Raw genomic sequence first — 15,379 nt, 5'->3', positions numbered from 1 at the left:
TATTTGTCTTTTCTCTGACTGACTGATTTTGCTTAGGATAATACACTATAGCTCCATCCGTGTCATTGCAAATGGCAGGATTTCATTCTTTTTGATGGCTGAGTAATACTCCATTGTGTATAGGCACCACTTCTTCCTTATCCATTCATCTGTTGATGGATATCTAGGCTTTTCCCATATTTTGGCTATCATGGACATTGCTGCTATAAACATGGGGGCACAGGTGCCCCTTCAAATCACTGTGTAGAACACGTGTTTTAAAATCACGTAGTCTATAAAAAGACACAACATTTTTTCATATAAGGAATAATGTTTTGTGTTATTCTTAGAAATCTTGAATCATATGAATCTTTGGGATTGTACTCCATAAAATGTTTTAATTTTTTATTTAAATGTTTTAAGTTTTGGGGGCACCTAGGTGGCTCAGATTGTTAAGCATCTGCTTAGGTCATGATCTCCAGGTTTTCCGATCAAGTCCCAAGTCTGGCTTCTGCTGAGTGGGGGGTCTACTTCTCCTTCTTCCCTTTGCCTTTCCCCCTGTTTGTGCTCTATCTCTGTTTCTGTATCCTTCTTAAATGAGTAAATTTAAAACAAATTTATTTAATTGTTTAAGTTTTTTAAGAAGTATAACAAAATACTCCCTTTCCAACTTGCCTGCACTTGCTTAGACTAATGAGTGCATTTTGGTAAATTCTTCGTTTCTTTTTTTCTTTTTTTAAAGAGTTTATTTATTTGATAAAGAGAGAGAGAGCACAAGCAGGGGCATCCGGAGAGGTAGAAGCAGGCTTCCCACCACGGAGCAGGGAGCCCAATGCAGGGCTCCATCCCAGGACTCTGGGATCATGACTGAGCCACCCAGGCACCTGTTTTTGTTTTTTTTTTTTTAAGATTTTATTTATTTCTTTCACAGAGAGGGAACACAAGCAGGGGGAGTGGGAGAAGGGTAAAATTCTTTAAATGACTAGTAAAAAAACAGCAACGATACTTCTTTGTGCTTCTCATTATTTCTTTAAATTTTTCATTTTTCATAGAAAATTGAAACTCTCAAAGAGACAACAAATGTAAGTTATGTGTTTGGTAAACTCTGGCTTTGCATTAGAAAGTGCTTTAAAATGTTACTTCTATTTTAAGCTGCTGCTTCAATTAATAAATTGCTCTATTAATAAGAGCAGTTGAGATTTTAATTTTTATAAATTTTTACAAGGGTGTTTAAGAATTTTATTATTTTCTAAATTAAAAGGACTTGAATAATCCTTCTAATTAAAATTCACTTCATGTACCATTTTATCTGTTTCTGGTCTTACTTGTCTTAAGATCCTTGGATAAAAAATGTCATTCATGAATAATCTTATAATTAAAATGCATTGTGATTCAAGTTTTCTGATGTACTGGCCTTCTCACCTTATATAATAGGCTACTAATAAGGTTTGTATTTTGACAAGAGCAGTTGTCTTAAAAACAGGCAAAGTAGTAGTATTCTAGTTTCACTAGTATTGTGATAGGATTCTTTACTCTTCATAATTCCATAGAAGTCTTATATAGATGTTTTAGAAATTTACACTGGGATTCCCTGCTATTGATGTAAGAATTTGGAAGTTAATCATACTCACATGTTTTTCTGTTTGAAGTGATGAAAAACCACTTAGAATGTTATTCAATACAAATTAACAATTTTTTGGCATTCTTTAATGATAGAATTGCTAATGATAACTTCCTCTGACACGGTCAGTATATTAGAACCTACTGGAATCCAGAGAGGGTATTTCTTGCATATAGACTTAAATCCTGTACATCTGGACTGATTTTTTTAATTTTTTATTTAATTTTATATCTTATATATTTAATATTTTATATACATAACTTGTATTTAGTTTTTTATTTTTATTTTTGTATTTTAAGCTTTAATGTCTTTTGACCATTTTATTTGGAGCAAGATCCTAAAATCAGTATTCTGTTTTATAGAGCATGGTAGAATCAATTAAGCACTGCATTGTGTTGCTGCAGATTGCTAAAGTAAGTAAATTTTACTTTTGATTACTTTCATTTAATGAGATGTAAAAATTATAATGGCATTTTTCTTTTAGTAGCCAGGAGACTTGGTTCTGAAATAGATACCTTTCTACAGTAAATTGTAGTGTGGGGTAACTGGTATATTGAATAACTGTTGTATTTGGATACTACCTTAGCAGCATGTGCCTGTTTTTGATAAGGTAATTTCTGATTTGTGACTGGGAAAGAAGGGAGTATGTTTGAATGACTCACCCCTTCCTTCCATTTTATCCATTATCACTGCATGGAGCAGGAACATACTTTGCAAAACCTTTCACAAATAATTTTTCTTAGGAGAAAAGGAATTAAATTTTACCAAGAGTTCTTTTTCTCGTCCATAATAAGGAATATAATAAGGACATACTTTTTTAATTGTAGATTTTTTTTTCTGGTTACTAAACTACATTCGTGAACCACTAATTTGCTGTTCTTATTCATGCAGTAAAATGTATTTTGAATTACTGTGGTGCGGTAAAAATTTTGTGGTTATTGTGCCTGCTTTTCTGAAAAATTTTGGTGTATTCAGCTTAAATGTAGATTTGATTGCTTGGTATTTTGAGAAATAAGCATTTTAATGTTTGAAAATAAGAATAAAAAAAATTCCCCCCCATTATTGGTACCTGACTATAGCTCTGTATTTCTAGCCAGTGGCTAGAAGAGGGTAGGCAGTAGCCACTACTGGGAGTGATGTTTGCATGGATTTTTAATTACTGGCCTATTTTACTTTCTCGGTTGCTTGTATTTGTTGGCCTGATAATGGCCACTTTTTACTTAGTATTGTTAATGACACAGTCATATAGGATAACCTGTGCTTCGATAGGAAGGATATTCAGCATATAAGTTAAAAGGAGGGCAGTGTCATTTTCTTTCACAACCAAAGTGTCAGAACTTTCTAGGTTTGTTTTGTTTTTGTTTTTACCACTACGATGATTTCCTATGTGTGTGTCACAATTTTTCATCTACTTTTGTGGATCAGAATATATTCTAAATGGAGGATGGGGTTGGAGGCATATGAGGATTGGTAAGGTTTTTGTTTTTCTTGACTGTGAAATTATATGGGTGGGTGGGTTACCTACTATTACCCAGAAGCCTCTACAGTGTATAGATAGATAACCAGTAAACTACATCTTGCTCATTGTGAATAGGTAGGTATTTTAGGGATTTACACTGCCTTCTCTTACAGACTGAGGAAGTAGAAGAGCTGATAGTGTTTAGACTGGTTTGGATAATCTCTACAAGTCATTAAAGACTTAAAAAAAAAAAAACATACTTTAAATAGTTGGAAAACAAGGCAGCCAAGCCTCTTTCAGTCGCTCACCTTTTAGCTACCTATCAAGAATATTTTTGGTGGGGGGCGCCTGGGTGGCTCAGTGGTTTAAGCTGCTGCCTTCGGCTCGGGTCATGATCTCAGGGTCCTGGGATCGAGTCCCACATCGGGCTCTCTGCTCAGCAGGGAGCCTGCTTCCCTCTCACTCTCTCTGTCTGCCTCTCTGCCTACTTACGATCTCTCTCTGTCAAATGAATAAATAAAATCTTTAAAAAAAAAAAAAAAAGAATATTTTTGGTGGTCTGTTTTTGGAATGAGTTAGAATTCAGATTACTAATACTCCTTTTCATAAATTTCTACTATTTTTTTTAAGAAATTTTTTTTTTTCAAATTTTTTAAGTAATCTCTATACCCAGCATGGGGACTTGAACTCACAACCCTGATATCAAGAGCCACATGCTCCACTGACTGACCAGCCAGGCACTCCTAAAAGTTTCTGCTATTTAGTCCATACCTCCTACCTCTCTGTTTATTTTAGCCCAGCTTGATAAACTTATATTTCAAGGTCCTTCAGAATGGGTAACAAAGATTAAATAAATGGAGTTTGGCTTTTTCCGTTTTCTCCAGAAGGAAGTTTTTTATTAAGGCTTTTGTGTTCAAATACTATCCCTTAAATTATGTGTGTACTCTATATGAACTCTCTCTCTCTTTTTTTTTTTTTTTTAAGATTTTATTTATTTTGACAGACAGAGATCACAGGTAGGCGGAGAGGCAGGCAAAGAGAGAGGAAAGAAAGCAGGCTCCCTGCTCAGCAGAGAGCCCGATGTGGGGCTCTATCCCAGGACCCTGGGACCATGACCTGAGCTGAAGGCAGAGGCTTTAACCCACTGAGGCACCCAGGCGCCCCAATATGAACTCTCTCTTTATCTTTAAATATAAATCAGACCAATTTATTACTCTGCTCAAATCCCATTAAATGGTTTCCCATCTCACTTGGAATCCAGTCTAAACTACTTAGAGTAATTACATCACTTGAACCATCCATACTCTCTCACCTCTCACCTCGCTTGATCCACACTATTGCAACAATATTGGCTTGTTTTCTTCTTCACAGACAGACCAGACTTTTTTTTGCTTCAGGGATTTGTATTTAGTTTCCCTGCTGCCTAGAAGGAACCTCCCCCAAATTTCCAGGACTCACCCCCTCACTTTATTCAGATTTCTGCCCACGTGAAATCTCTTTGAAGAGACCTTCCTGACTGCTCTGTCTAAAATCTCTAATCTCTCATTTGTGTTTTTTTTCTTCATGGCCTTGCATCACTAGCCAGATTTACAGGATATCTTGTTTATCATCTCTCTGTGACCTGACTTAAATAATCTCCTTAAGGACTTTGTCTTGTTTGCCATTTTGTTAGTCTGCTTGGGCTGCCCTAACAAACCACCATAGACTAGGTGGCTTAAACAACAGAAATTTATTTTCTCACAGTTCTGGAGGCTACAAGTTCAACATCAAGATTCCTGCCAATTTGGTTTCCTGTGAGGACCCTTTTTAACTTGTAGATAGCCACCTTCTCAGTATGTCCTCAGGTGGCCTTTCCTTGGCGTGTGCACAGAATAACAGAGAAAAGAGAGAGAGTGGGGAGGAGTAGAAGGAAGGGACAGAGGGAGAATGGGGAAAGAGAAGGTGAGGAGAGAGCTCTGGTATCTCAAGGGGACACTTACTAGGTCAGGGCTCCATCTTTAGGACCTTATTTAACCATAATTTACTTCATTAGCGACCCCAACCCCAAATATAGGCAACCTGGGTGTTAGGGCTTCATCTGAATTTGGCGGTGGTGTGTGGGGACACACAGATATTCATTCCGTAACACCACTGTATCCTCAGTGCCTGGAACAGTTGCCTGCCACATAGTAAGGGCCTGATAATTATAAATTTTGAATGGATGTTTCTAATGCATAGTTTTTAATGGTTGCATAATTTAGTGTTTCCACTTCATGTATTTTTTTTTTTTTTTTAGCCACCTCTCTGTTGTGCTGTTGGTAAACATGGCAGAACTTCTAATATAAATATAATAGATATAAATAATAATATAAATTACATAAATTATAATATAAATTACTAGTCAATAATATAATATAAATTACTAGTCATTTTGAACGATTGACAGGTTAATACTGAAAACAGCTACTTGGAGAGATTGCCACCTGAGATCCCAAAGGGATATAAGAAGATAGCTAATCTAATACCTTTGTAGTTTGGAGTTTATTTAGTATTAGCTTCCTAGAGGCAGCATGGTATAGGTAGGATTTTAAATCCCTCCCAGTTCTGATTCTTTAATTTTTTTTTTATTCTTTAATTTTAATCTCACTACCAGAAGTTCCCCTCCTCCCTAAATGATTAATGTATTGGTTCCCAAACTTTGCTACCCATTGGAATCACCTGGGAATCTTTAACAAGTCTCATGCCTGGCTCCCATTCTCAGACATTGTGTGGTAATACCTATGAGGTGTTACCTAGGCTTTGGGATTTTTTAAACTCCCAGGTGGTTATAATATGCAGCGAAGTTTGGGCATCACTTGCTTAGTGGGATTTTCAGGTGGGTTCTGTTAGTTCAGAAGACCTCATTCTTTGTATCATAGATAGAGGCAGCTGGTGTTTCATGGGAAACTGCAGAGGACAGTGGGGTAGGTGGAAAAGAGCAGAAATAATCTGGGAGGCCCCTACATTAGAGGACTTGACCAGTTCCTTATCAAGATTAGGTGATAAGACCTATATGCCACAACTCATATAAGCAAGTGAAATTAATTTTAATAATGTATTTGACTCAGTATTTCCAAAATCATTTCAACATAAGCAGTATAAAAATTCATTAATGAGGAACTCCATATTCTCTCTCTTTTTTTTTTTTTTTTGGTACTAAGTTTTCAGTATCTTGGGTGTATTTTACACTTTGAACCAGCTACATATCAAGTGCTCAGTATAGCCACATGTGACTAGTACCTCCCAAACTGGACAGTACAGGTCTAGATTATCCTTTCACAATAGATTGTATATTTAAGTTGTCTTTGAATTTCAGGTTATCTCCCCAGCATATTTTCCTTCATAGAGTTTATGTTTTCATAAGTATTTGTAAATTTCTCATTTGACTTTAAAAAATAACGGGTTTATTGGTGTTAATTTACATCTCATTTAAAGTGTATTTTTCAGTGGTTTTTGGTACATTTACAAGGTTGTGTAATCATCACTGCAATCAAATTATAGTATACTTTTATCACCACAAGAAGAAACATTGTACCTATTAAGTAGTCATTCCCTGTTCCTCTTTCCCTTGTTATCCTTGCCCCTGTTCTTTCTCCAATCCCTGGCAACCACTGATCTGTTTCTAGATTTGCCTATTGTGGACATTTCATGTAATTAAGATCCCACAGTAATCTTTTGTGACTGACTTCTTTCACTTAGCATAATGTTTTCAAGGCTCATTCATATTGTAGCATGTATCAGGACTTAATTCCTTTTCATTTCTGAATAAAAGTCTATTGAATGGATATACCACATTTTGTTTATTCATCAGTTGATGAACATTTGGGTTGTTTCCATTTTTTTGGCTATTAATGAATAATGCTGCAATGAATATCTGCCTTATAATGGTGTTGTATGGAGGTATATTTCCATTTCTTTTCACTTTATGCATGGCAGTGGCATTAACAGGGTCATCTGGTAACTGTCCTTTTCAGAAATTGCTAAACTACTTTTCAAACTGCTGTACCATTTTATATTCTCACAGTGTATTACAATTCCATTTTTTCCACATCCTCATCAATATTTGTATTTTTTTTTTTTTTTAGTGGCTTATAACATCACTATTTATAAGCTCACAGTTCTGTAGATCAGACTTTATAAAGTGACTGGGCTGGGTCCTGTGCTTAAGGATATCCTAAGGCCCAAATTACGGTTCTAGACAGATTGAACTATCTGGAGGCTCTGGCATATAATGCACTTACAGGCTTATTCAGGTTGTTGGCAGAATTTAGGTCCTTGTTGTAGGACTGAGGTCCCCATTTCCTTGCTAGTTGTTGGCTAGAACTCAGTGTCAGCTCTTAAAGGCCTCTCTCTGGTCCTTGCACAGACTCTCCATCTTCAAAGCCAGCAGTGGCACATCATATCCTTCTCAGGGTTTACATTTCTGACCTTCTCTTCTGCCACCAGCCAGGGAAAGCTCTCTACTTCTTATGGTTCATGAACTTAGATGAGATCCACGTGGCTAATGCTTCTATCTAAATACCATACGGCTTCACTTACTTGGACTCACTTACTTGGACTCCGAAAAACAAAACAAATGAACAACAAAAACAGAAACAGAGCCATAAATGGAGAGAATGGCTGGTGGTTGCCAGAGGGGGTGGGAAATGAAGAGAGTGGGCAGAATGGGTGGGTGAAAGGGAATGGGAGGTACAGGCTTTCAGTTATGGAATGAATAAGCCATGGGGATGAAAGATATAGCACAGGAAATATACTCAATGGTATTGTAATAGGATGGTGACAAATGGTAGTTGCACTGGCGGAAAACATAGCATAATATATAGACTTGTCAAATCACTGTGTTGTACACCCAAAACTAATGAAACATTGCCAACTATACTTCAGTTAATAAAAAAATAAATAAATAATGGATCCACAGAACTTGTGAATATGGAATCACCCCTGTGGTTGTCGTTTTGCTTGTAGCCATTCTAGTGGTATCTTGTGGTTTTTATTTGCCTTTAGCTAAGGAATAGTGATGCTGGATATTTTTTCTTGTGCTTATTAGGCATTCATATATCTTTGGAGAAATGCCTGTTCAGATCCTTTGCCCATTTTTTAGTTGGGTTGTTTGTAATCTCATTGAGTTGTAGGAGTGATTTTATATCTTCTAAATACAGATCCTTACCAGACATATGATTTGCATATTTTTCTTCAGGTTTGTGGGTTGTCTTGATAGCATCCTGAAAAACATGCATATTTTTATTTTTTATGAAGACTGGTTTATGAGTCTTCTATTGCTTGTACCTTTGGTGGCTTATCTGAGAAGTCATTGCCTAATCCTATATCACAAAGATTTATTCCTATGTTTATTTCTAAGAGTTTTAACGTGTTTTTTTTTAAAGATTTTATTTATTTGATGTAGATAGAGAGGCACGTGGAGAGAGAGGCGGAAGCAGGCTCCCTGCTGAGCAGAGAGCCCGATGTGGGGCTCGATCCCAGGACCCTGAGATCATGACCTGAGCTGAAGGCAGAGGTTTAACCCACTGAGCCACCCAGGCGCCCCAAGAGTTTTAACGTTTTAGCTCATATTTGTTTATGATCCACTTTGAGTTCATCTTTGTGGTGTGAGGGTAGGGGTCTAAATTTATTTTTCTGCATGTAGATTCCAGTCGTCCTAGCCTCATCTGTTGAATCTCATCAAACTTGAATTAGTGTCTTTATTTTTTCTTGCATATAATTAACAAGTGTGTTGGCCCATAATTAAGGCAGCTTTAACTAGACTGCATTGCATTATTAGAGAGATGAAGGTATATTGTATGTATTTTGTTGGTAGGCGTGATTTTAAAAATACTGGAGTCCTCTGGTCAGATGTCTTCCCAAATTATGTTGTGCTGATGTTTTTGTTCATTATCATATTTCCAGATCTCAGTCATGCTGGTATGTTCTGAGAAGAGAATAGCCTTTGTATTAAGGAATGAGGGATTTATAACCAGGTAAACATACAGTATAATTTAAGTGGGAAATAGCATTCTTTTCTGTTTCATTAACATAATTCATATTGAATTTAGTCAAATATCTAGTTCAGTAATACTTGAGATTTAGCTTTAGCTGACTGTGATTAAAAACCACTTTTGTTATACTTACAAACAAAAAGAAAACAATTTTTAAAAAGATGGAAGTGGGAGGGGGAGGGGATGAATGTAGCCTTTTTAGGTAGTAGAACAAAATCTGATTTGATTGTGCCTTAAAAGACCACAACACAGTAAAAAAATAACCCTGATTTAAAGTACTGTGTAGGTAGCATATATTATTAGTTGAGAATATTTTGGAGAAAAGTTTGTCAGATATTGAAATTTATTTTAAATTATACCAGAATTAAAAATGGTTGCTTTCTTAGATAATAATATATGCATAATGTGGTAATCAGTCACTGCATAGCAAACCCATCTAAACTGAGTGTCTTAAAATAGCAGCACTCATTTAAATTTTGCTCACAAATACGCATTTTGGGTAGACCTCATGACTTGTTTCTGTCTTGAAATGTCACCTGTAATGACTTGATACGGGGCTAGAGGATCTCCTTTCAAGGTGGCTCACTCACATGCCTGGAAAGTTGGAGTGGGGGCCTAGCTGCTTCTCCGGATAGTCTTCTTTACAACTGCTGGGATTTTTGTCACAGTATGGTGGTTTGGGCTCGTAGAAAACAAGGTGAAAATTTGTGACATTTCCATGACCTAGTCTTAGAAAATACATAGAGTCATTTCTGCTGTACTTACTGGTAGAGACCGTCACAAAGGCCCCCCGCCCCCGTGCTCTAGGGTAAGGATGAACACTAGCTCTTATTGGCGCCATTTCTGGAAAATTTAATCTATCACAAGGATGTAATATTTCTTTCCAGGAAATCCCTTGGAAAAAGCAATTTAATGTTTAGAAATTAGTAGGGGAAGGCCAGAATTAAAGTGTCATCTGAGCAAGAAACTTTAGTTTCTCTTTCTCTATAATTCTCAATTTATTTTCAGCTGTGTCTGTTAAGAATTAACTGAGGGGCGCCTGGATGGCTCAGTGGGTTAAAGCCTCTGCCTTTGATTCATTCAGGTCATGATCCCAGGGTTCTGGGATCAAGCCCCATATCAGGCTCTCTGCTCGGCAGGGAGCCTGCTTCCCCCTCCCTCTCTGCCTGCCTCTTCTGCCTACTTGTGATCTCTGTCTGTCAAATAAATAAATAAAATCTTTTTTAAAAAAGGAAGAATTAACTGAAACTTTGGATATTCTAAATATATAGCTAATTTTTCAAATAGGGGGAAACCCCAGCATGAATTACACAGTTACAATGCAGTCATTGTCAAGGATATGTAAAAGATACCTTCTTTGCCAGAAGTTCCCAAGATCACCTTTAGGTTTGATGATTTGCTTGGAGGACTGACAGGACCCAGTGTATGGTCATCTTCATAGCTGCACTTCATTAAAGCAAAGGATCCAAAGCAAAATCAGCAAAAGGAAAAGACACATGGGACAAAATTCAGAGGAAACCAGACACAAACTCCAAGTATCCTCTCCTCTCCCAGTAGACTCAGACTGCTTACTTCCACTAGCAAGAAATTGTGACAACATATGTGAAATTTTGGAGCATGTGCGTTGCTCAGTTGGTTAGGTCTCTGCCTTCCGCTCGGGTCATGATCTAAGGGCCCTGGGATTGAGCCGCACATGGGCTCCCTGCTCAGTGGGGAGTCTGCTTAGCCTTCTCCCTCTGTCCCTCCTACCCCTATGCTCGCTCGCTCTCTCCCTCCCTCTCTCGGTCTGTCTCAAAGAAAATCTTAAAACAAACAAAAAAAACTGCATGTAAAATGTTGTCTACCAGAGAAGCTCATTGAAGACTCAACACCCACAGCTCAACACCCACAGTTTTTCTTGGGACCTTGACATGTAAGCACCTCTACCTAGCACTTACCAAGATTCCAGACTTCCAGAAGGAAAGGTATTTGTTAGCATAAACCCTATTGTTTACTTAAACAGTTTAGGCACAGTGAGCCAGTCTTATTACATAAAGTGGTGGGGATCCTCCTGAAATCCAAGTTTCTAGTCATTAGCCAAAGGTTGACTTTGCAGGCTGATAGGCCTGCTATGTTAATACTTTTCTGTACCTGCACTTTAAAAAAAAAAAAAAATTCCCACATCTTCAAATTGGTCTTGGTTGACCCTTCAGTGTGTATATTTCTGAGTAAACTCAATAGTTAAAGAAAAAGTTACAGATATAAATGAGATACAACTTGGCTATTATGTTTAAGACCAAGACCGAATATTGGTTTCTGTTAAAACTTTGAAATTTCCAGATAGTGTGAGTTAGAACTTTAAACAGTTCTAACAGTTTATTTACAATTTAATTTAAACAGTTTATTTAAAATTAAACATACTGTCTACATAATACAAATAATTGGATTATAATTACAGAAATGAATATGTGTTGATAACTTTCCACCACCTTCTTCCTGAAGTACATCCTTAAGATAAGCAAGGCAAAATAGCATATTAAGAACATGAGTTCTGAAACCAGACTATTGGAATCCTCGCTCCCCACCTCTCTGTCTCAATTTTCTCAAATGTCCAATAGGAATAATAATAGCACCTACCTTATAGAGTTATTGGTGGAGTAAGTGGAATAATAAGTGCAAAATATTTGTCAGGTAGTAAGTTAATTCCTATGTCATTCCATGGATACAGTGATTATGTTTACTAAAAGAAAAACCATCTATTTAGAAAAGCATTCTTGTGCCTGTAGCCAGAATACAGGAAATCATGTCTTATATCCCAAGTTTTTAAGGATATATGATGCTTATACTTTTAAAGTGTAGTGAGAGTTGGGGGGTTGCGGGTATTTGGTATAATATACAGGGTCTTCAGTCCTTAATTAGTATATCTGCTGTTAATAGTTGATACTGATATGACTACACAGTTCCATACGATATTAATAATGAATTTAATTAAGTGTCTATTGTAGAAAAACAATTGCCATGCTGCTGCTGGTGGTGGTTGTGTAGCCAGTGATAGAATTATGTTTGGCTAGTAATGTGCAGATGGAATTATAATCTCAATAGAAGCCAAAAAATAGTTTTCTAACATTGTTACTTACTAGTAAAATAAGCTTTCATAATAGGAAAGCAAGTACACAAGGACTTACCTAAGTAAAAGAATGAAGTTAATATTTTTAACATTTTCCCTTAAGGACCAGTGTAATGCGGAGAAGCACGCAGATGGAATTATAGTAAGTTTAATCTAATCTTTTTCTTTCCCTTTACTTCTGCAGAGCGTTATAACCAGTCATGTCAGGAGAAGCCTGAACTTCTGCTCATTTTTCAACACAAATTCCTTTTTGCACCTACTCACTGCTTTTTGTTGTTGATTCTTGCAATTTTCCTTAAGCTTCTAAGTTAGCCATCTTTCAGCAATCATTTGCAGGGGAAATGTTAAAATTTTTCTAAGTGTTGGTTCAGATTGAATCACGTTGCATGTGTTAACATAGGGGTTAATCATGGTATGAAAATACAGCTTTCATGACTAAGGCATAACTCACAATGCTTTATTTCTTGTCAAACTTCTTTTTTTCTCAGATGAAAGCAGAAGGGGAGGGATTCAGTATTGAAACATATCTTAATCTATTTAATATTGTTAATTGGTTTCTATTTTATTTTTAGATTTTGTGTGTTGTGTTAACTGTCATTGCTACTGTGGTATATATATTGTGTTTTTATTAGAACAAATTGCAACATGAATTCTTTTCACTTACAGACATTTTCTTATTCTTTCCTCCTCCTCAGCATTTTACTCTTCCCTTAGGTTCAACCTCTCCTTTAAAAAGAAAAGAAAATTTTATTCTGAGTATTTCCCATCTGGAAATAAAAGAGTTTGAAGATTTGTAGTTGGAATGACCCTATTTTTATAACTTCTCTTTAGAAGTCTCTAAAGTAGGAGGCCGCCCCTTTTTTTGTCCCAAGACTTTAGAGATGTCAACTTGTCTGAGACCTCGAAACTTCAAAATCTTCAAAACCATCTCATGATTGTACTTAAAAGGATAAGCATCTTATCTTTATATTTGGTTTAAAATGAAAAAAGTTAAATATCGATATTGTTTGCATATTTCTTGAGAAGCCAGAGATAACAGAAGAAGCATTTTTAAAATTTGAATTAAAGTCATTGGAATTTTTATCTTTCTTTTCACAGTGTGAGTTCAGAGTTTGAGCCAGAGTGATATAATATAGTTACGTGATCTAAATACAGTGTAATGTAATGTAGTATCTTTACCTGAGCTACCACTTAAGATTGTAAGCCTCATGGAAGAGGACTGTATATGTTGTCTAACATGTCATGGTCCCCAAAGATCCTAAGGAAAATCACGTTGGCAGTCTTTTTCCTCAAAGCAAAATTACTTCTTATTACGTTAAGAAAATTGGCAGGTTTTTTTTGTTTTGTTTTGTTTTTAAGATTTTATTTATTTGACAGAGAGAGCACAAGTAGGCAGAACAGCAGGCAGAGGGAGAGGGAGAAACAGGCTCTCCACTGAGCAGGGAGCCCAGTGCCGGCCTCAATCCCAGGACCCTGAAATCATGTCCTGAGCCAAAGGCAAGCCGCTTAACCAGCAGAGCTACCCAGACACCCCCAAAATTGGCAGTTTTACATACCAAAAATGCTTGGTCATTTGCAATTAAAAACATCTAGAAAGTTTATACTTAAAAAAAATATAAACTTTTAGATTTAAAACTTAAATTTAAGTTTAGATTTAAAACTTAAGTTTAGATTTAAAACTTAAATTTAAATTTAAGTTTAGATTTAAACTTTTCTAAACTTTTACAGAATAACTATGCTTGAATCACTGATCAAAAACTATCGCTTTTTTCTTTAAGAGTTTTATTTTTAAAAAGGGAAGCGTTCATGATTCAATCTTAGACCCACACAGCTAGAACCTGGCCCTGCCACTCACTAGTTGTGATCTTAGGCAGGTTACTTGACCTTTGAGCCTCAGTTTCCTCGTCTTTAAAGAACGGTGGCTAGGTCTACCTCAGATGAACATTGTTATAAGGTACAGGATGAGCACAGAATCAATAAATGCTAGCTAGCTATACATAAATACATGTACATATAATTTTTATTTTACGTAAATGTTATTAATGTTACAGCTGGTTAAAGCTGAGGATTATTTGTGCTTCTAAAGCTCTGCACATTCATTTTCAAAGCAAGGTGTAGAATGTCATTTGACATATTTTAGCCTGAAATTGATTGAACAAGGACCGTAGATAAGTATAGAATAGTTATATTTTCTGTTAAAGCGAGCAACAAAAGATATTTGGTACTTACACATGCATAAATCTGATCTTCAGATTAGCTAAATCTTTAGATTTAGAACATTTCATCTGGAAGACAAAAGATTACATTCAAAAGATAGAATTTTGCTGGTCCCTTTTCCAAAGTTATTTCTTAGTCTCTTGAGTAATTTTTCTTAATATAAAAAGGTGCGGATAAGGAGGTGACATACTCTCCTTCCTGTGAATCGATATTAATGGTGGGATTTTGCCTTTGTAAAGCACTTGGAGTTCTTTGAAGAAAACCGTTAGGTAAAAACAAGGAATTTATACTAAAAACAGCTGCAGGACTTGTTGACACATTTGTTTAGTTATTATGTGCTGGTCCAGTATCTGAAGATAGAATCATAAAGTAATAACCAGAAAGCCCCTGTAGAACATAGAATCCAGACATTTCTTCATGTTACAAAATGGGAAAGTGAGGACCATAGTAGATAAAAGATATGCCAAATCTTGGTAGAATAAGGACTCTAAGGAATTAAAATTCCGAGTCTGTTTTATCTGTGCTCTTCCCAGTACTTCAAAACCTTCTCTACTTCATTTTATTAGGGTTTTTATTAGTTATTATTTTCAGGGTCTCTTCTCTAAGTGTCCTTTATTTTCCTGTTAAAATATTTATAGTCAGTAGACTATTGTTGTGACAAACATCAGAATTCTTGTGCTCAAGTCAGTTGATTTAAGAGATCTGATTTAATGATTTCTAATATTTATGCAGAGAGGGAATTTAAAAAAAAATCAAACTTGGGCTTTAAATGAGAATGCTATAAAAACTTTCCCCTTAACTCAGTTTCCATTGCTAGGGGCTTCTAAATTTTTATGAATACTTTTGGGGCTCATTCATCAGTAAAGTATTTCTCTTCTAAATCTGTTTCGGTATTTTCTATTATAAGCCTTCCCTAATAGATATTTGAAGTTTAGTTTTCTGGAGCACAGAAAACTAAAGAACTTAAAATTTTCTTTCTCGGGTTT

General features: G+C 36.0%; 1 protein-coding gene across 8 annotated transcripts in view; it reads left to right on the top strand.

The window, feature by feature from the left end:
- OSBPL9 (oxysterol binding protein like 9) overlaps window positions 1-15,379 on the top strand; it is a 180,742-nt gene that overhangs the window by 134,517 nt on the left and 30,846 nt on the right. For 5 of the 8 annotated variants that reach the window (XM_046028113.1, XM_046028115.1, XM_046028112.1 and 2 more), the window contains 3 exons: window positions 1,032-1,061; window positions 1,963-2,013; window positions 12,280-12,318. In XM_046028113.1, the coding sequence (XP_045884069.1) occupies window positions 1,032-1,061; window positions 1,963-2,013; window positions 12,280-12,318 (120 nt within the window). Of the gene's footprint in view, window positions 1-1,031; window positions 1,062-1,962; window positions 2,014-9,002; window positions 9,053-12,279; window positions 12,319-15,379 lie in introns of those variants that run through there. The other 3 variants (XM_046028122.1, XM_046028114.1, XM_046028145.1) reach the window with 2 other exon arrangements.

Source organism: Meles meles, chromosome 1 (assembly GCF_922984935.1).
Source record: "Meles meles chromosome 1, mMelMel3.1 paternal haplotype, whole genome shotgun sequence".
In the NCBI taxonomy this organism is placed as follows: Eukaryota; Metazoa; Chordata; class Mammalia; order Carnivora; family Mustelidae; genus Meles; species Meles meles.
The sequence above is the reverse complement of the archived record's forward strand: the minus strand, read 5'-3'. Positions and strand labels throughout refer to the sequence as shown.